The following is a 21,431-nucleotide window of genomic DNA, read 5'->3' as shown; positions in this document are numbered from 1 at the left end:
AGAGGGCAATCATGTGAGCAAGCCTGTAAAAGCAAGATGAGACAATTCATTCGAGGTGGATCAAAGCTCCAAATGCAAAAGCCAGAACCACAAAGCCACAAGAAGAAAACAAAGGGAAATAGCTCTGTAATCTTGGGATAGGCAAAAGATCTCAGGATAAAAAAAGCCATTAACCATTAAAAAAAAAAAAAAAAAAAGGGCAAGGTGATTCAACAGCCTAGCATAGTGCAAGAGACCACACCTCAGATACAAGAGGTACTTATATACCTCAAACCCCAGTTTTGATACTTAGAGGCTGTGTGACCTTGAACAAGTTGCTTAACATCTCTGGCCCCCACTTTCTTATAGTTTAGAGTGGTTATAGCACTTTCCTTCTTAGGTTGATGTGAGACTCCAATGATACAGAGCAAAGTTCAGCAAACTATGGCTTATGGGTCAAGTCCAACCCACTCCTTGATTCTGTAAACAAAGTTTTATGGGAACACAGCCCCGCTTGTTATTTTGTCTGTGGTTGCTTCGTTTGCACTAGGATGGCAAGGTTGAGTGGTGGGTCACAGTGGAGACCCTCTGGCCTGCAAGACCTGAAACATTTACTGTCCATCCTTTTACAGAAAAGGTTTGCAAGCCCCTGATAGAACATGTTTGGTACCAATAAATATTTAGTAAAAGGCGCCGCTTTCTGTCACCAATAGTGATGAAAACCTCCATCTCAATAAAGCTGGGAAAAATCTGTAGAAACAAGTAGCCCACAGATCTCAGCAGATCCCAGCAAACACATCAGTAAGTCACCGCTTCCTCCCACAAGGGAGGAGGGTACAAGGACACAGGTCACCGGGCCCCTCCGTCCCCCGAGTGTCACATCCCTGCCTTGGGTTCCCGGTAGGTATCCCATCCACACGCCGAGGGAAGGTTGCTATGGAGACAAGGACGAGTTTCCCGGCGTGAGAACCTACGGCATCCGGGACACCAACGAAACCTATGACGTGTACTGCTTCGCGGAGGAGATGGAGGGTGAGGCCGCCCCGCCCTCCCACGAGCCTCTACCCAGCCCCTTCTTCCTGCCGACTCCCGGGGTCACGCGGGCCTCCTCTTGGGCAGGGCGCCAATCCAGGATACCATACCCTACCTCGATATCCCTCCCAAATCCCCATCCTATCCCTGAAATACAGATACGTGGGACCAGGGCTTTCCCCAGTTAAAGACCAAACTCAGAGGAACCTGGGGATCTCCCTGGGGACTCAGGGCAGACGTGGGAAGGAGTTCCTTACCCTCCTGGCTGTGTCTTTTGCAGGCGAGGTCTTCTATGCAACATCCCCGGAGAAGTTCACCTTCCAAGAGGCAGCCAACGAGTGCCGGCGGCTGGGCGCCCGGCTGGCCACCACGGGCCAACTCTACCTGGCCTGGCAGGGTGGCATGGACATGTGCAGCGCCGGCTGGCTGGCTGACCGCAGCGTGCGATACCCCATCTCCAAGGCCCGGCCTAACTGCGGGGGCAACCTCCTGGGAGTGAGGACCGTCTACCTGCACGCCAACCAGACGGGCTACCCTGACCCTTCATCCCGCTATGACGCCATCTGCTACACAGGTGGGTTTGGGCTGGAGGCATTTCGGTGGGGAGCATGCCACCGAAATGGGGACCCAGAGGATGAAATCTTAGAATGGGGAGTTGGGTTTTACCTCCTTCAAGGGTCCACTGGGTACCTGAACCCCATGTCTTGGCACCCCCTATTTTCATGGATTCCTCGGGAAGCTAGAATCACTGCAGCCTGCAGTGTACCCAGTCCTATCTCATCAGCCCAGAACTGGGGGGAAACATGATATTCAGAGACTGTTTTCTCAAGTTTGAATCACGTCTCTGCCACTCACTCCTGGACAGCTGTGACAAAGTCAAGGCCCTGGAGCGTCACTTTCCTTATCTGTCTAATGGGAAGATGTGGGGGCCTGACTTGAGACTGTGCGCCACAGGAGGGCGCTGTGATCCACCCTTTTTTAAATTTTAAAAGTATTTTTTAATTGAAGGATAATTGCTCTACAGAATTGAGTTGCTTTCTGTCAAACAATCAGCCATAGGTATACACATGTGCCCTCCCTCTTGAGCCTCCCTCCCACCTTCCTCTCTGCAGTTACCCTTTTTAATTGAATTCACTTCAAAATGAGGGCCATAGTGTTACTTAAGAGTGGGAAAAAGGTTTTGACAAGGACTTTATTGTGAACATTTAGACTAAAACTTTTTTAAAAGTTTGTATCCTGTATTTTACACTGTCTAGGGTTATTTGTGCAAAAATAATTAGAATTACCCCCAAAAGCTTCTCTTCACTTTTCAATATTCCCACCACCCTTTTTGCAGTTGTAGCATCCTCATGAATGCTCTCTTTATTCATTACTAAGTGGCTTATTTGTTCATGACTGAGGCAGGCAGTTCTCTCACTTTCATCAATTTCATGAGCTCCTGCATCTTTGGGAAGATTTTTTCGTTTCTCTTTCTAATTGATTTACATTGTCCCATTGGCTAGTTCTAACATCAGAGCCTCAGCAGGTGCTCACAAGATAGGTAAGGAAGCAACTGGCTGGCATTACTCAGGAAGGGATATTGGAATAAGATGGTTTTAATAAGCAGTGAGCTGATTGGTCAGGGTCTTGTGCTATGGTGACTGCATATTCTTGCAATCTAGGGAACTCCTATAATAAATACTCAAGCCATTGAGGTCTCCAGCAATGGACCCAGCCAGGTGCCTGGCACACAGTAGGTGCTTTCTTTTCTTAGCAGAGGAGGGGAGCATCTGATATTCATCTCCATCAGGCCAGCCCCAGGCCAAGCACTAATGCCTGTCTCTGCCCCCTGCCCCAGGTGAAGACTTTGTGGACATCCCAGAAAGCTTTTTCGGGGTGGGCGGTGAGGAGGACATCACCATCCAGACGGTGACCTGGCCTGACGTGGAGCTGCCCCTGCCCCGAAATATCACTGAGGGTGAAGCCCGAGGCAGCGTGATCCTCACGGCAAAGCCCGACTTTGAAGTCTCCCCCACCGCCCCGGAACCCGAGGAGCCTTTCACGTTTGTCCCTGAAGTAAGGGCCACTGCATTCCCCGAAGTAGAGAACAGGACTGAAGAGGCCACCCGGCCCTGGGCCTTTCCCAGAGAGTCCACCCCCGGCCTGGGAGCCCCCACGGCCTTCACCAGCGAGGACCTCGTCGTGCAGGTGACCTTAGCCCCAGGTGCGGCTGAGGTCCCTGGGCAGCCACGACTGCCAGGGGGTAAGTGTCCGCTGCTCAAGGGGCTGCATCCAGGGCTGGGGAAAGGGCTTGGTCTGGGGTCTTCTGTGTGCAGTGCAGGAAGTGCTCAGTCATTCTGTCATGTCCGACTCCTTGCGACCCCACAGACTGTGCCCGCCAGGCTCCTCTGTCCGTGGAATTCTCCAGGCAAGGATCCTGGAGTGGGTTGCCATTTCCCTTCTCCGGGGGATCTTCCCAACCTAGGGAATCGAACCTGCGTCTCCTGCACTGGCAGGCAGATTCTTTACCACTGAGCCACCTGGGTGGAGGTTCTTCTGTACTTTCAACTTCACCTGGGATGTGAGACAAGTGTCCCTCCCCTCAGACTCAGCTCTCCTCACTTGTGAAACAAGAAACAAAGGGGATGGGCCACACCACTGGTGCTCACGCTCTTTTATGGGTGTGCGGCTCTTTGTCACAAAGCATTTCCTTCAAATGAAGTCAGAGGTAAAAACCAAAGAATGTATCAACAGGCAGAGGTGAAGGGCAAAGGAAAACCAGGGCTCTTCTGCCCATGGGCCCTCCTTGCCCCAACAGGCACTTCTGCAGAATAGAGCCGCTGAACTCGGCTGCAATAGGTACCCTCAGGGCTTCTCACAACACTGGCCCTCCAGAACAGAGGTCTGCAGACTGTGGTCCATGGACCAAACCTAGCTGTAGCCCATGTTCAGTTCTTCTGTGGCCCATGAACTGAGAATTAAAAAGCTTTTTAAGTAGTTGAGGGGGAAAGTCCAAAGAAAATAACATTTTGTGATGTATTGTGAAAATTACATAAAATTCAAATTTTAATGTCCACAAATAAAGTTTGACTGGAACAAAGTCACACCCATTTGGTAACATGTTGTCTGTAGCCATTTAGGGCCGTTTAGGGCTATCAGGGTGGGATCAAGTAGATGTACAAAACCCATTTAGCCCACAAAGTCTGAAATGTGTTCTATCAGGCTTTTTCCAGAAAATGTTTGCCACCTCGGTTCTGGGATGGTGTTGTTTCAGGTGCTCAATAAATGTCTGGATGGGGACTTCCCTGGCAGTCCAGTGGTTAAGACTCTGCACTTCCAATGAATGAAGCGTGGCTTCAATCCCTGGTCAGGAAACTAAGATCCCACATGCCAGGTGCCAAAAAAATAAATAAATATTTGAATAATTGGGATGTCACATCACATGGAACTTGGCTGTTTCCAAAACTCGAGTCCATGAATAGGAAAGACGTACTGGGGTGGCCTCCAGCAGGACCTTGGTAGTGTCTCCACTGGGGGTGGGGCAGATGGCCACCACCATCCACCTTCACTCCCATGATGCACCAAGTGAGATGTCAGCCTGAATCACGCAGGTAAATACAGTATGTTGAGAAGGAAGAATTGCTTAGAAGTTTGAGGGTAAGGCCAACAATAACTGTGTCCCGGGTTGGCTCAGGGCTGGAGAGACCCTCACTCCCTCCACGTGGCTGCCACCCATAAAGGTGCCAATGGATAGGTGAGCATCTAACACAGGACAGGATAAGAATGTAGGGGAGACTCAGATTAGGAATCCATCTACAACTGGATGTAAACTGACCAGTCACCCAGGGAAGTATCAAAAACCAATGTGTGTCCAGTTAAATGCAACAGGGGAGGCAGAGTGAGTGGGGGTTCATGCACAGGCTGTGCCCTGTGCTCATGCCCCGACATATACCCAGTGCACCAGCACAAACTCTTGCAGCTATTTTCAGGAGGACCACCTACCCCCTGAACCCGGGACTTTGGGCCAAGTGGAAGAAAGGCAGTGGTTTGATAGATTTGTTTGATGTTTTTCTTTGTCCTTCTCTGTGTTTTCCAAATGCTCTGCAGTGATCACTTATTCTTTTTATACTAAGAGCAAGTGCCTTTGTTTTCAAGAGTCTGGGGACAAATGAGCAGCCTTGGAGTGAGGAAGCCAGAATGAAGGGTTGGGGACACCCATGGCAGAAGGTTCCTAGAAGGCTTTCTCGGGAAGGTGAATTTCAGGAGCAGTTTGAACGAGCAGAGATACCAACTTGACAAGGAATCAGATGGGGAATAGAAAAGGAAGGAGGGGATGAAAAGAGGTCATTCCTCAAGGAGCCAGGGCTCCTTCCACACCTGCAAAGCCTTGAGAACCAGGTACCACAGACGTTGGCATTGTGGCCCTTGGTCCATGCCCTGATCCTGACCTGTCTCACCTCTGCCTCTCCTCCCCACCCAGGAGTCGTGTTCCACTACCGCCCAGGCTCCTCCCGCTACTCGCTGACCTTTGAGGAGGCCAAGCAGGCCTGCCTGCGCACCGGGGCCATCATCGCCTCGCCCGAGCAGCTCCAGGCCGCCTATGAAGCAGGCTACGAGCAGTGTGACGCCGGCTGGCTGCAGGACCAGACAGTCAGGTGACAGACGAGCTGGGCTCCCCTGCCAGTCCAAACCCCACCGTGCGAGGTCAGGCTTGGGGAGCCTGAGCCTGCGGCACCCACCACACTATGTGCTCTGTTAATTAGTGGCTCCTGGCTGACCCCTTAATTTCTCCCCCAGAACCAAACCGTATTCTGAGAGGGCGGGAATGGATCCCAGGAGACATTAACTCCTTGGTCATATCTCCTCAAAAAACATATTGAGAGCTCCTTGTCAAGCCCCCCAGTCCTCACCAGCCTGACCCTTCCATGCCATGGGCTTTCTTCTGAAGCCAGGAATCCCTCAGTGGCCCCCAGGCGGCCCCATCCCCAGCTGCACAGGGAACATGTTGCATGAGAGATTCCTTCCTGTTTTTTTGTTTTTGTTTTTTTTGGCTGCACTGGGTCTTCACTGCTGCTTGTGGACCTCCTCTAGTTGTGGCAAGTGGGGGCTACTCTCTAGTTACCGTGGCAGTCTTCTCACTGTGGTGGCTTCTCTCATTGCATAGCATGGGCTTCAGGGTGTGTGGCTTCAGTGGTTGCAGTGCATGGGCTCAGTAATTGTGCCTCATGGGCTTAGTTGCCCCACAGCATGTGGGATCTTCCCAGACCAGGGATTGAACCCGTGTCCCCTGCACTGGCAGGCAGATTCTTAACCACTGGCACACCAGGGAAGTCCTCCTTCCTGGTTTGAACCCTTCAGGAGACCTGCCGGCCTCACCCTGGGGCCCCGCATCCCCAGTTTTCTAGAACAAGCTCTCACCTGCCCCTCCCACCTCCCCTGCAGATACCCCATTGTGAGCCCGCGGACCCCCTGTGTGGGTGACAAGGACAGCAGCCCGGGGGTCCGGACCTACGGCGTGCGGCCACCATCAGAAACCTACGATGTCTACTGCTACGTGGACAGACTCGAGGGTACAGGCCCTGTTCTCACATTTCGGGCTGAGGAAGGGTGAGGGGACTGATGCGGAGATGCAGAGGAGGGGGAATCCACCTAGTCCAGTTCTCACCTGAGCAGGCAGCCAGGAAAGGATCCTATTTAAGAAAGAAGGCCTTCCCAGTCCCTCTCTCAGGTCAGGCCCCTTGTCTGCCTCTAAGATGATTCATGTGGATTCCCCAGCATTGCAGGGAACCATTGGTTTCTTGAAAAAGCAGTAAGTTCTATAGATAAATGAATTAATTTACTTGTACCAGAAAATGTTATATGCACCTTCTGCCTCATTGAGAGTCTCAATGCCCATGAACAAATCAAAGACTCTGAGAAGTCCTGCATTAAAAAAAAAAAAAAAAAAACCAACCTCTTCAACTCTGCTTAACCAAGCATCATCCAAGCTTAATGAAACATAGACCCTTTCTTTGGTCTTATTTCTTATCATTTCAATTAAAATCACCAAATTACTGTCCCACTGAATGCAATCTTGGAAATGCTGACATTCTGGAGAGATTTCAACACTGTCACTCACTTGTTTGGGGACCTGGGCAAGTTACTTAACCACTCTAGGCCTCAGTTTCCTCATCTATAAAATGGAGCTGATTTATGCTTATATCAGAGACTTCACTGAATATTAAATGAGATGTGCATGAAAAGTGCCTGGTATAAGCAGGTATTCAATAAATGTGAAATTCCTCCCCCCAGATCAGACACAGACCCCAGTATTGTTCTGGGTGTTGGGACTCCAACCCCTAAGAGTGGCCACAGGCCCCGCTCCCTGAGTTCACAGGACGCGGATGGGGCCACAGGTCCATAGCATTCAGTGCTCCATGATTAAGTGCTGAGGTTTAGGGGAGCACGGGATGCCCAGGAGTGCCTCTCTTAGACAGAAGAGGGGGTGCCTACATGTGACTGGAGAATCCAGAGAGAAAGAAGGGAAGTTGTTCTCATGGAGAGTGACTAACTTGTCTTAGTGCAGCTGCCCTGCCCCTGGGTGAGCAGCAGCTGCTCTGGCCGTGGGCACAGAGGCTCACACCTGCCACCTGCCTCTACCCCCAGGGGAGGTGTTCTTCGCCACACGCCTGGAGCAGTTCACCTTCTGGGAAGCCCAGGAGTTCTGTGAATCCCAAAACGCCACTCTGGCCACCACAGGCCAGCTCTATGCTGCCTGGAGCCGTGGTCTGGACAAGTGCTACGCCGGCTGGCTGGCTGACGGCAGCCTCCGCTACCCCATCGTCACCCCAAGGCCCGCCTGTGGCGGGGACAAACCGGGCGTGAGAACCGTCTACCTCTACCCCAACCAGACGGGCCTCCTGGATCCGCTGTCCCGGCACCACGCCTTCTGCTTCCGAGGTTTGTGTCCTCATCTCCCCTTCAGCCCCGCTCTGTCTTGGGGGTGACCCCCCCAGGCTCATCCTCCTGATCTCTGCCCATCCATCACAGCAAAGAGGAAAAAGTTCAGTCCCTCTGCACAGGATGACCTTAGGCTTTGACTCTGTGGCAAGTACATCTTTCTAATGTGCCCCCAGAGACACATAAAGAGAAACAAGTAAGAACTTAGGTTCCAAAATCAGGCAGATCTGAATTTTAATTATGACTCTGCTGCTTCGTAGCTGTGTGACCTTGGGCGAGTCACTTAGTCTCTCTGTTTCTCTGCTTTCTCTATAAAATAATGATATAATATTTCCTACCTCGAATTGTTGCTGCAAGGATTAACTGGGGTAGTACATACAGAACACTTAGCATAGTACCTGGGAAATAGTAAATGCTCAATAAATGTTAGCTTTGCAAATAAATAACACACATATATGTTGTGTGTATGTGTGTATATAAGTATATATACAGTTTTGAATAGTACAGCCTGGTCAAACTTTCATCTGCTTCTAAATATTTCTGTGATGAGTTTAGTCAAATTATTATTCACTGAGCACCAAAAATTCACATTTCTAACTGACCCATGCTGAGGACTCTATGCCATGTTATTGGAGTTCTGAGAGGGATGTCGTCGACTCAGTGGGCATGGCCAGGGCATGGCCAAGGACTGGCTGGGCTCTGATTAGATGAGTTCTTACAGGGTCCATGGGTCCAGATACACTGCCCAGAATGTAGACTGTAGTACTGGCTTGTGCCATATTTTACATATACATCAAAACTCAGTATATTTATAATTTCCTGTGAATATGTAATTATTTCAAAATAAAGTTAATTTTTTAGAAAAACCCCCAAGGGACTTCCCTGCTAGTCCAGTAGATAAGACTTAGCCTTCCAATGCAGGGAGCATGGGTTCAATCCCTGGTCAGGGAGCTAGGATCCCACATTCCTTGTGGCCAAAAAAACAAAACATAGAACAGAAACAATATTGTAATAAATTCAATAGAGACTTTATAAATGGTCTAAATCAAAAAAAGAGGGGGGATCTCTAAAAAAACAAACAAACGTTGAACGTCCCAAAGTTTCCAAGACTTTCAGTCCTAAGTCACTTCAGTCGTGTCCGACTTTTTGCGACCCTAGGGACCATAGCCCACCAAGATCCTGTCTATGGGATTCTCCAGGCAACAATACTGGAGTGGGTTGCCATGCCCTCCTCCAGAGGATCTTCCTGACCCAAGAATCAAACCCATATCTCTTATGTCTCCTGCATCAGCGGACTGGGTTCTTTACCATTAGCCCCACCTGGGAAGCCCCAGGGTCACCTTTTAAAACCTAATTCGAAGAAAGTTCAGTCTCACTCTGTCAGTCAAGAAAGCCAATCCCTTCCCAGAGGATTTGATGAGGCCCTTGCCCCAGCACCCCTCTCCTTGCTCTGGACATCAGAAGTCAAGCCAATTAGCCCCCCAGTAAATTCTCAGCCAAGCATCTCTACCGTCCATGCCCGACCCTCTGTAGACTCAGCCTTTTATATATCTGCTGAGAAACCTGGCTTCCTTCCCAATCAAGTGCACAAAACCAGAACAGTTACTCCCAGTCAATGAATCCTGCCTTCACCATCCAGTGCCAGGATGGCTTCATGCATGTTAAATAGCACTCTCCTGATTTTGATCCAGGAACAACATCATTTGGAACATCATTTCTGTCCCCAAGAAAGGCAGCATCATTGCAGTACTTAAGAGCGGAGAGTCTGACATCAGATCATGCTGTTTGCTCAGTCACTCAGTCATGTCCGACTCTTTTGCGACCCCATGGACTGTAGCCTGTCAGGCTCCTCTGTCTATGGAATTCTGCAGGCAAGAATACTGGAGCAGGTTACCATTTCCTCCTTCAGGGGATCTTCTGACCCAGGGATCAAGCCCACATGTCTTGCATCTCCTGCATTCGCAGGTGGATTCTTTACCACTACAACCACCTGGGAAGCCCCTGGCACCAGATACTTGGGCCCATGGACTAGATTTGTCACTTAGAAGCCACTGACACTGGGAAAGTCACTTAACCTTAGTTTCCCTGTCTGTAAGTGAGATAATGTATCTCTCTCACATGGCTGTTGTGGGATAAAATGATTTTATCTTATTTTAAAATATTTGTTTATTTATTTGGCTGTGCTGGGTCTTAGTTACGGCACGCAGGATCTTTAGTTGTGACAGGAGAGATCTTTAGTTGCTCCACACAAACTCTTAGTTGCAGTGTATGGGATCTGGTTTCCTGACCTGGAATTGAACCCAGGCTCCTGCATTGGAAGCACTGAGTCTCAGCCACTGGATCACCAGGGAAGTCCCCTAAGATGATTTTATGCATTGATGCATCACACCTTTAAACAATGCCTGGCATGTATAATAGATTCTGCAAAAGAGGTGCCCCAGACCACTGAAATAAAGTGCTGATGGTATGTGCATATTGATATAGTTGAAGCAAACACCTCTTATTAATTAAGGACAAACGTCATTTCACTGGACTGGGTAGGGGTTGGAAGTCCAAGGACTAGCAAGATTTGTGCACAAGCCTGGCCCACCTCATGGGCCCCTGGGTCCCCTGAAGAAGGGCCAGCCTGGGGTGGGTCACTGGTAAGGAGCCCCCAGCCCTCACCACACATGTCCTCTTTAGGTGTTTCAGCGGCGCCCTCTCCAGAAGAAGAGGAGGGTAGTGCACCCACAGCAGGCCCTGACGTGGAGGAGTGGATGGTGACACAAGTGGGGCCTGGCGTGGCTGCTGTCCCCATCGGGGAGGAGACGACTGCAATCCCAGGCTTCACCGTTGAGCCAGAAAACAAGACGGAATGGGAACTTGCCTACACCCCAGCGGGCACTTTGCCACTACCAGGTCCGTCCGGGCTCTCCTGCATGTCCTGCTGCCTCCCTGGGCCAGGGTGTGGCCTGGAAGGGGGGAGGAGGAAGTGTTCTCTCCCTGGGACCCGTGATCTGTTTCCCCAGCCCTGACCCCCAGCCCTGATTTTATTTAAGTGTGCTGCCATGGGTAACTTCAGCCACCTCAGCAGGCATCCAGGACCAATCCTAAGGGAGAAAAAGGGCAGCTTTGTTCATAAAACACACCTCTTCTCTCTCTCTCTTTCACTCTCTCTACACTCACTTATCTTCCAGCTACACGCCCCAAATGCCCAGCACTGTATCAACTGGAGGACTCTCACTTACTCTGTGCTCCTGCATTCACACCTCTACTCCCTAACCTCTTAAAACTCTTGTGGGAAGGACTGCAACAGAGGGAAAAGGACCTGGGAGGGGGTAGCTGTTGGCAGTCCCACTGTGACCTGTCTTCTCTTGCTTTTTATTTTTTTTATTTTATTTTATTTTTTAACTTTACAATATTGTATTGGTTTTGCCATATATCAACATGAATCTGCCACAGGTATACACGTGTTCCCCATCCTGAACCCTCCTCCCTCCTCCCTCCCCATACCATCCCTCTGGGTCATCCCAGTGCACCAGCCCCAAGCATCCAGTATCATGCATCGAACCTGGACTGGCGAGTCGTTTCATATATGGTATTATACATGTTTCAATGCCATTCTCCCAAATCATCCCGCCCTTTCCCTCTCCCAGAGTCCAAAAGACTGTTCTATAAGAAAAACACCATTACAGTATACTAACGCATATATATGGAATTTAGAAAGATGGTAACAATAACCCTGTATATGAGACAGCAAAAGAGACACTGATGTATAGACCTGTCTTGTCTTGTTTCTCCATCTGAGTCCTTTTTTTGGGCCAGGTGTCCCCAGTCAGAACTTCCTGAGCAACAGCTGTCATGATTAAATCACATGGGACTTGCTGGGATGAAATCCACGGACTCCAAACCCTATTGGAAAAAGCATTTAGTAGGCATCAGGTTTAGGAAATCCTGACTTACAGAAACATTAATAGCACCCAACCACAACCCCCACCATTGCAGAGCTTCTCAGAGCCTTGGATGTGCTAATATGCTCTGTAAAGCAGAGAGGGCAGTGTATTCAGTGGGTCCCAAATGAATGTGACCACAGGGTCTTTTTTTTTTTTTCCATGGAACATTTTTAACATAGCCCACTTTGGGTAAGGCTGATTTATAGTGATGCACAGTAACCTGTGTATACCTGGCAGAGTCAGTTTGCCCAGGGTCACATGCATTTGAAGACAGGAATATATCAAAGCTTCCCACTAATTCATCCAGTCACTCAGTCAGTGCACAGTCCCCAAGCAATCCGGCCACACTAAGTGCTCCTCTGGGTGCTGGAAATGCAAACCCAGAAGGTAAAGTCACATCAGTGGAGTAAGTAGAATTTTCATTCAGAGACCTCACCCAGCAGTCACACCTGCTCCAGGCCCATTCCTCGCCCTTCACCAGGACAGGAAGAACTGAGTCCTCTTGGGTATGAGTGTGTGGCTTGGCACAGGACTCGGGCAGCCAGTAACAGAAGTTATTCACGGGAGGGGACTCCAGTGGCCCCACAGAAATATTTCCCAATATTTCGTCAGTTCCCTACCACCTCACTGATTTGAGCCATATGGGGAACAATCTCTACTGCTGTTAACTCTGGACCTTTTTCTTTAAATTGACTTGCTTTTGACAAGAAACCAAAAATGTAATGTCTGTAAGTGGCTATTTTCTGATTTGTGGTGTGTGTATATATTTATGTGTATGTGTATGCGTGTGGGGAAATTCCCCAGTGGCTCAGTGGTAAAGAAACTGCCTGCAATGCGGGAGACCTGGGTTTGAGTCCTGGGTTGGGAAAGATCCCCTGGAGGAAGGCATGGCAACCCACTCTAGTATCCATGCCTGGAGAATCCCATGGACAGGGGAGTCTGGCGGGCTACAGTCTATGAGGTCACAAAGAGTCGGACACGATTGAAGTGACAGCATGCATGCTCGCATGTGTATATGTGTTTAAATAGATAGATAAATATCCACCTAAAATCCTCTTGCATGCATTCCACCACAGTTCCTGAGCTCCCCACCCTTATCCAGCATTCTCCAGTGAGAGTAGGCTGTGAGCCTGACCACTGGGACCCAGCACCCTCTGTGCTCAGGTTCTCTGCCTGGGAAATTAGCCCAAAAATACATGCAAGGTACAATCCCAGCTAGTTATTTTTCAATGCCAAAGGAAACAGGACATAAAGGAAATAATATAACCATAATTATTTAGAGTTATGGGGTTTCCTTTTCTCTCTCTCTCTCTTTTCCAAATCCTCTCTATTAGCCCTATTAGGGCTCTCAGAATGGAAAAAGTTGATGTATTTTTGCAAACATCCCTCTTGGCCTCAGAGGGATGAGTTCTGGTGCACAATTCTCACTTACAGAGATTATCAGCATGGTCAGAATATTAAAATCATTATGCCATGTCCTGCCCCAAACATGGGGGCATAAATGTTAAAATACATTGTGCTATGTCCTGCCCCAGAATTCCCAATTCAGTGGAGCTGGGGAGGGACCTGAGAATCTGCTTTTCTGTCCATCTCCCAGCTGATGCAGTGCTGATGGTCCAAAGACCACACTTTAAAAATCATAGTTCTAGATAAATGAGGTGATAATGTAGAAGCACTTGAAAGAAGGTGACCTTGATTGCCTTCAGCGGCAGCCAGGCTCTCACATACTGTGACTTGTGTGGGTGGTGCCCCCTAGAGTCTCACAAAGCAGAGCCTGAGGGTGGTGGGGAGTTTCCTGGTCCCCATTCTCCCAAGTGTCTGTGCGAGGGTCCATTACAAAATATCTAGACAGATCTCTGAGCTCTTGAGGAAAAAGTCTTACGGTGGAAGGGATGGAGTTCAGCTTCTCTGCATGAGCTTAAAATGGGGCAGAGTTACTAAATTCACACCTCGCCTTCCCTCTTCCTTTCCTCCAGGGATCCCTCCTACATGGCCTCCCACTGGAGAAGCAACAGAGGAGCACACAGAAGGCCCTTCTGCAACGGAAGTGCCCTCAGCCTCAGAGAAGCCGTTCCCTTCAGAGGAACCATTCCCCCCAGAGGAACCATTCCCCTCAGAGAAACCATTCCCCCCAGAGGAACTGTTCCCCTCAGAGAAGCCATTCCCCTCAGAAAAGCCGTTCCCCTCAGAGGAACCGTTCCCCTCAGAAAAACCATTCCCCCCAGAGGAACTGTTCCCCTCAGAGAAGCCAATCCCCTCAGAGGAGCCATTCCCCTCAGAGGAGCCATTCCCCTCAGAGAAGCCATTCCCCCCAGAGGAACCATTCCCCTCAGAGAAACCAATCCCCTCAGAGGAGCCTTTCCCCTCAGAGAAGCCATTCCCTTCAGAGGAGCCATTCCCCTCAGAGGAGCCATCCACACTTTCAGCCCCAGTGCCCAGCAGGACTGAGCTGCCAAGCTCTGGGGAGGTGTCTGGGGTGCCCGAAATCAGTGGTGACTTCACAGGCAGTGGAGAAATTTCAGGACACCTAGACTTCAGTGGGCAGCCCTCAGGGGAAAGTGCAAGTGGACTGCCCTCTGAAGACCTTGACTCCAGTGGGCTCACCTCTACAGTGGGCTCAGGCCTGCCTGTGGAAAGTGGACTGCCTTCAGGGGAAGAAGAGAGAATTACATGGACCAGTGCTCCTAAAGTTGACAGGTTGCCCTCTGGGGGTGAGGGCCCAGAAGTTTCTGGAGTAGAGGATATCAGTGGACTTCCTTCTGGAGGAGAGGTTCATCTAGAGATCTCTGCCTCTGGAGTAGAGGACATCAGTGGACTTCCTTCTGGAGGAGAGGTTCATCTAGAGATCTCTGCCTCTGGAGTAGAGGACCTAAGTAGAATTCCTTCTGGAGAAGGTCCAGAAATCTCTGCCTCTGGAGTAGAGGACATCAGTGGACTTCCTTCTGGAGAGGAAGGTCATCTAGAGATCTCTGCCTCTGGAGTAGAAGACCTCAGTGGAATTCCTTCTGGAGAAGGTCCAGAAGTCTCTGCTTCTGGAGTAGAGGACCTTATTGGACTTCCTTCTGGAGAAGGTCCAGAAGTCTCTGCTTCTGGAGTAGAGGACCTCAGTAGACTTCCTTCTGGAGAAGGTCCAGAAGTCTCTGCTTCTGGGGTAGAGGACCTTAGTGGACTTCCTTCTGGAGAAGGTCCAGAAGTCTCTGTTTCTGGAGTAGAGGATCTCAGCAGACTTCCTTCTGGAGAAGGTCCAGAAGTCTCTGCTTCTGGAGTAGAGGACCTCAGTAGACTTCCTTCTGGAGAAGGTCCAGAAATCTCTGTGTCTGGAGTAGAGGACATCAGTATACTTCCTTCTGGAGAAGGTCCAGAAGTCTCTGCCTCTGGAGTAGAGGACCTCAGTGTTCTTCCTTCTGGAGAAGGTCATCTAGAGATCTCTACCTCTGGAGTAGAGGACCTCAGTGTTCTTCCTTCTGGTGAAGGTCATCTAGAGATCTCTGCCTCTGGAGTAGAGGACATCAGTAGACTTCCTTCTGGAGAAGGTCCAGAAGTCTCTGCCTCTGGAGTAGAGGACCTCAGTGTTCTTCCTTCTGGAGAAGATCATCTAGAGATCTCTGCCTCTGGAGTAGAGGACCTCGGTGTTCTTCCTTCTGGAGAAGATCATCTAGAGATCTCTGCCTCTGGAGTAGAGGACATCAGTAGACTTCCTTCTGGAGAAGGTCCAGAAGTCTCTGCCTCTGGAGTAGAGGACCTCAGTGTTCTTCCTTCTGGAGAAGGTCATCTAGAGATCTCTGCCTCTGGAGTAGAGGACCTCAGTAGACTTCCTTCTGGAGGAGAGGATCATCTAGAGACTTCTGCTTCTGGAGTAGGGGACCTTAGTGGACTTCCTTCTGGAAGGGAAGGTCTGGAGATCTCTGCTTCTGGAGCTGGGGATCTTAGTGGGTTGACTTCTGGAAAAGAAGACTTGACTGGGTCAGCTTCTGGAGCCTTGGACCTTGGCAGAATACCTTCTGTAACTCTAGGAAGTGGGCAAGCTCCAGAAGCAAGTGGTCTTCCTTCTGGATTTAGTAGTGAGTATTCTGGGGTGGACCTTGAAAGTGGCCCATCCTCTGGCCTTCCTGATTTCAGTGGACTTCCATCTGGGTTCCCAACTGTCTCCCTAGTGGATACTACATTGGTGGAAGTCGTCACAGCCACCACAGCAGGTGAACTAGAAGGAAGGGGAACCATTGACATCAGCGGTGCTGGAGAAACATCTGGGCTGCCCTTCAGTGAGTTGGACATTAGTGGAGGAGCAAGCGGACTCTCTTCAGGAGCTGAACTCAGTGGCCAAGCATCTGGGTCTCCTGACATCAGTGGGGAAACCTCTGGACTCTTTGGTGTCAGTGGACAGCCCTCAGGGTTTCCTGACATTAGTGGGGAAACTTCCGGGCTTCTTGAGGTCAGTGGGCAGCCATCAGGGTTTTATGGAGAAATATCTGGCGTGACTGAGCTTAGCGGACTGGCCTCTGGACAACCAGAAATCAGTGGAGAAGCTTCTGGAATTCTTTCTGGCCTTGGTCCACCATTCGGCATAACCGACCTGAGCGGAGAAGCACCCGGGATCCCTGATCTCAGTGGGCAACCATCGGGCTTGCCAGAGTTCAGTGGGACAACATCCGGGATCCCTGACCTGGTTTCCAGTGCTGTGAGTGGCAGTGGTGAATCTTCTGGCATTACGTTCGTGGACACCAGTTTGGTTGAAGTGACCCCAACGACATTTAAAGAAGAAGAAGGCTTAGGATCTGTGGAACTCAGTGGCCTCCCTTCAGGAGAGGTGGGTGTCTCAGGCACATCTGGGCTAGCGGATGTCAGTGGACTGTCTTCTGGAGCAATTGACTCCAGTGGGTTTACGTCCCAGCCTCCAGAATTCAGTGGCCTGCCAAGCGGAGTAACTGAGGTCAGTGGAGAAGCCTCCGGAGCTGAAAGTGGGAGCAGCCTGCCCTCCGGAGCATATGACAGCAGTGGACTTCCGTCTGGTTTCCCCACTGTCTCTTTTGTAGACAGGACTTTGGTGGAATCTGTAACCCAGGCTCCAACTGCTCAAGAAGCAGGAGAAGGGCCTTCAGGCATTCTGGAACTTAGCGGTGCGCCTTCTGGAGCACCAGACATGTCTGGAGACCATTTGGGATCTTTGGACCAAAGTGGGCTTCAGTCTGGACTAGTGGAGCCCAGTGGGGAGCCCGCAAGTACTCCATATTTTAGTGGGGACTTTTCTGGCACCACTGATGTAAGTGGGGAATCCTCTGCAGCCACGAGCACCAGTGGGGAGGCCTCCGGACTTCCAGAAGTTACGTTAATCACATCTGAGTTGGTGGAGGGAGTTACTGAACCAACCGTTTCCCAGGAACTGGGCCAGAGACCCCCCGTAACATACACCCCCCAGCTTTTTGAATCCAGTGGTGAAGCCTCTGCATCTGGGGATGTGCCAAGGTTCCCTGGATCGGGGGTAGAAGTGTCATCAGTCCCAGAATCCAGCGGTGAGACGTCAGCCTATCCCGAGGCTGAGGTGGGAGCATCTGCTGCCCCCGAGGCAAGCGGAGGAGCTTCCGGGTCCCCTAACCTGAGTGAAACCACCTCCACCTTCCATGAAGCTGATCTGGAGGGAACCTCAGGCCTGGGAGTGAGTGGCAGCCCCTCAGCCTTTCCAGAAGGCCCCACGGAGGGCTTGGCCACCCCGGAAGTGAGTGGAGAGTCAACCACTGCCTTTGACGTGAGCGTAGAGGCATCAGGCTCACCTTCTGCCACTCCCCTGGCTTCTGGAGACAGGACTGACACCAGCGGAGATCTGTCTGGCCACACCTCGGGGCTGGATATTGTCATCAGCACCACCATCCCAGAATCCGAGTGGACTCAGCAGACCCAGCGCCCTGCAGAGGCGCGTCTAGAAATCGAATCCTCAAGCCCTGTGCACTCAGGAGAAGAGAGCCAAACAGCCGACACAGCCACCTCCCCGACTGATGCTTCTATCCCAGCCTCCGCAGGAGGGACAGATGATTCAGAGGCAACCACAACAGGTACAGCTGGGATCATTTTCCTTTAAGTGGGTCGGAGTGATTCAGACTGTAGCATGGTAGGAAGCAGTGTAGACTCAAGGTTCTGAGCTGTGCAGGCTTAGGCAGGTATCTTAACCTCTCTGAGCCTCATCTGTAAAACAGCAATAGTACCAGAGGAGAGTAAATAAGATATAAATATGTCGAGAACAAGGCTATATCTTTTGCACACAGTACACACTTGTAGGTTCACAATTGTTACAGTCACAGTAGAGTTCCATCACACAAACATTTATATGTGAACTCAACTATCTTACTCGGCACGAGAAGTACTGTTTAGATAGTGCTGGAAATTCTTCTCCTGCCCCTGGCTCATGGAATGAGCATGAGAAGAGAGAATGAATCTGCTGATGACATTTATGTGCCAATACTTACTTTGTGCAGGGTTAAAACCTGCACAGTTCAAGTTAATATGAAGCATCACTCCAGCTGTGTCCTGCCTTTGGACCCTGGCTCCTCACCCCGACCCTGTGCAAGTAAACCCTCCTCTGTACTGTAGTGATGGTCTTGCCTTGACACAAACCCAGAAGCTTCTGGTTTTCCTTTATTTTCTGGGGCCCCTTGCATCCCCCTGTGTACTGAGAGTCCAATCAGAGAATTCAGCCCCACCAGAAGCAGGGGCTCAGGAGGGAGAGAGTCCCCAGAAATCATGTTGACCCAAAACCAGCCTTGTGGGTTTCTGTGGCCTGAGGCCCCACCCTGGAGGTCTTGGAGGCTGCGCTGTACCCCAGGCAGCAACATTCTTGATGCCCAGCCTCTCCCTGCGGGTTGCAGCCTCTACCAGTTCCTGTGCCGAAAAGCCCTGTAGCGCTGGGACCTGCCAGGAGACGGAGGGACACGTCATATGCTTGTGCCCCCCGGCCACACTGGCAAGCACTGAGACGTAGGTAAGACCCTCGGCGGCCATGGGGGTGCAGACAGAAGGGTCGGGAGGAGGCGTCCAAGGTCACCTGAGGTGCAGGCTTCTTGTCACACTGGCGTAGAAGAGTACATAGTGATGTGTTGGGGTAGCAGCCACAGGATAAACATGGCATGTCTTTCTAGAGGGTCTGTTCTGCATGATGGTTTAGGAGAAAAAAGTCATTAAATTGAGAAGTAGTTCTTTTTTTTTGTCAAGCCAATGATTGTTTTATGAGCAAAATCCAAAAGGTGCTTGAATTTTGAAGATCAAGCTGGAGACTTCAAAAGAATGTTGAGCTAGGGAGTTATTGAAGAGAGCCAGTCATGCCCCGAAGTCCCTGGGAGGGAAAGTCCGAGGGTAGGCTGTCTTGCATCATCCAGAGTGGACCCCTTTGGGAAAGCCCCTAGAGTCCCCTCTATGCTTAGGCCTGGGTAGGGTTTGAGTACCTTTCTTGCCTTAAATGAGATAACACAGATAGAACTCATCACTCCCAGCTCCAGGATTCATGGCTGCAGGTCAGCTATGACCCAGCAGAGCCCCACCCTTGAGCACCCATCATGCTGGGGCCTCTGTTTGTCCAAGGAGCTTGTGAGGTAAGTGAGGAGCCTGGGGGATCCTCTGACTGGAGGTGGCTGCCAAAATGAGATGGTAGAATCTATGTGTCACTCCCGGAGCACCTGGAGGCCTGTGGCTGTGAAGACATTTCAGCTCATCAACATCACCACCCTTGAGGGAAGAAATGCCCGGTTCCCTCCAAGCTCAGATTCTTGGGTTAGCTCTCTGCACTGCCTCCACGTCCTTACCCCAACTTGTGTCTGGAGTTAGAACTCCGAGACCCAAGGCCTTCCGTTAAAGGGCTTCAGTCCTAAGACACATGCAAAATGCCTTTACATCCTACACAAAGGTACATTAATATAGATACCAATATATATGCAAAATAATACAGCAAGTCCCCTCCATGTAAATGAGTTCTGTACAAAGACCACATTCATAAGTCCAGTTTAAGTCCAACAAAATTAGCCTAGGTACCCAACTAATACAATTGGCTATAGAGTGCTGTACTGTAATAGGTTTATAATACTTTTCACACAAATAATACATACAAAACAAACACAAAAACAAAGAAAACATTTTTAATCATACAGGACAGTACCTTGAGAAGTACCTTGAGAAGTCTAACACTGGCATACAGGCGCTGGCATCGAGTGAACAGGCAAGAAGAGTTACTGACTGGAGGAGGGAGAGGAGGTGGGAGATGGTAGAGATGAAGGGTCGTCAGCAACAGGAGATGGAGGGCAAGCTGCCGTGTCACTCATGCCTGATGCTGAGGGCACGGGTTCTGGTTCCTTGCTGGAACCACATGTACGTTTGCATCTTTGAAGTTTGCAACTTGAAGGCTCACATGTAGGGAAATGACTGTGAATGAGTTATATGCTCTTAATATATATGCACTCTTAATATAAACCTGCTATATACTTGGCACTTACACAGGAAATGTGTGTATATATATATATATATATATATATATATATATCAGATCAGTCGCTCAGTCGTGTCCGACTCTTCGCGACCCCATGAATCGCAGCACGCCAGGCCTCCCTGTCCATCACCAACTCCCAGAGTTCACTCAGACTCATGTCCATCGAGTCAGTGATGCTATCCAGCCATCTCATCCTCTGTCGTCCCCTTCTCTTCCTGCCCCCAATCCCTCCCAACATCAGAGTCTTTTCCAATGAGTCAACTCTTCACATGAGGTGGCCAAAGTACTGGAGTTTCAGCTTTAGCATCATTCCTTCCAAAGAAATCCCAGGGCTGATCTCCTTCAGAGTCCATTCTCCTTCAGAATGGACTGGTTGGATCTCCTTGCAGTCCAAGGGACTCTCAAGAGTCTTCTCCAACACCACAGTTCAAAAGCATCAATTCATCAGCGCTCAGCCTTCTTCACAGTCCAACTCTCACATCCATACATGACCACAAACAGGCTCTAGGGTGTATACTATTCACTCTCTTCCCCTTTGGGATCAGCCTCTGCCCACATGTGCGGGCCGTGACTGAGAACACTATAGGCCTCTGTGGCCAGAGAAGGTTGGTTCTCCTAGGAAGGTCCTGGCCTTTCTACCAAGGGGACAGTGCTTCCACTGAGCCATAGTGACCCCAGAGCTGTAGACACACCCCTCTGTCTCCCACCTCCACAGGGAAGGCAGAGCACTACCTCTGTCCTGGGAGAGACCACCGCTGATGAAAACGTGGAAAGACCTAGTGTGCTTTACAGCACACAGATTCCTCAGTTGGCAGTAGAAGTGACTCTGTCTGTCTGGTAGACATCTTGCCAGGTGTGCAGACACGTCCCCCCTCCTGGGTCTGGGTGTGCAGTAGAGAGCAGCAGGGCGCCTGTCTTGGGTGAAGTGCTATGGAGCTCAGCTCTGTCAGCCAGCCCAGCCTGGGTCAGCGAGGAACAGACTCAGGGCCCAGCAGGGCTTCTGGGATGGGGGCCGCCACCAGGATCAGAGCCCCCTTGCTCTCTTTTAGTATCTTCTGACACCTCTGTCCATTCTTAGCAACTCCTTTTCCAACCTGATACTTGAA

The 21,431-nt window shown here is 50.3% G+C and overlaps 1 protein-coding gene across 4 annotated transcripts in view; it reads left to right on the top strand.

Annotated features, from left to right (window-relative positions):
* The window catches only part of ACAN (aggrecan), a 68,704-nt gene that overhangs the window by 33,355 nt on the left and 13,918 nt on the right, over positions 1 to 21,431 (top strand). For all 4 annotated transcript variants that reach the window (XM_086364628.1, XM_086364626.1, XM_086364627.1 and 1 more), the window contains 8 exons: positions 884 to 1,011; positions 1,292 to 1,585; positions 2,849 to 3,253; positions 5,471 to 5,645; positions 6,433 to 6,560; positions 7,636 to 7,929; positions 10,612 to 10,827; positions 13,838 to 17,908. In XM_086364628.1, coding sequence (XP_086220754.1) covers positions 884 to 1,011; positions 1,292 to 1,585; positions 2,849 to 3,253; positions 5,471 to 5,645; positions 6,433 to 6,560; positions 7,636 to 7,929; positions 10,612 to 10,827; positions 13,838 to 17,908 — 5,711 coding nt within the window. The remainder of the gene's footprint in view (positions 1 to 883; positions 1,012 to 1,291; positions 1,586 to 2,848; positions 3,254 to 5,470; positions 5,646 to 6,432; positions 6,561 to 7,635; positions 7,930 to 10,611; positions 10,828 to 13,837; positions 17,909 to 21,431) is intronic.

This window comes from Bos grunniens, chromosome 21 (assembly GCF_055505025.1).
Source record: "Bos grunniens cultivar Pamir isolate PY7600 chromosome 21, Bosgru_T2T1.0, whole genome shotgun sequence".
NCBI classification, from domain to species: domain Eukaryota; kingdom Metazoa; phylum Chordata; class Mammalia; order Artiodactyla; family Bovidae; genus Bos; species Bos grunniens.
The sequence above is the reverse complement of the archived record's forward strand: the minus strand, read 5'-3'. Positions and strand labels throughout refer to the sequence as shown.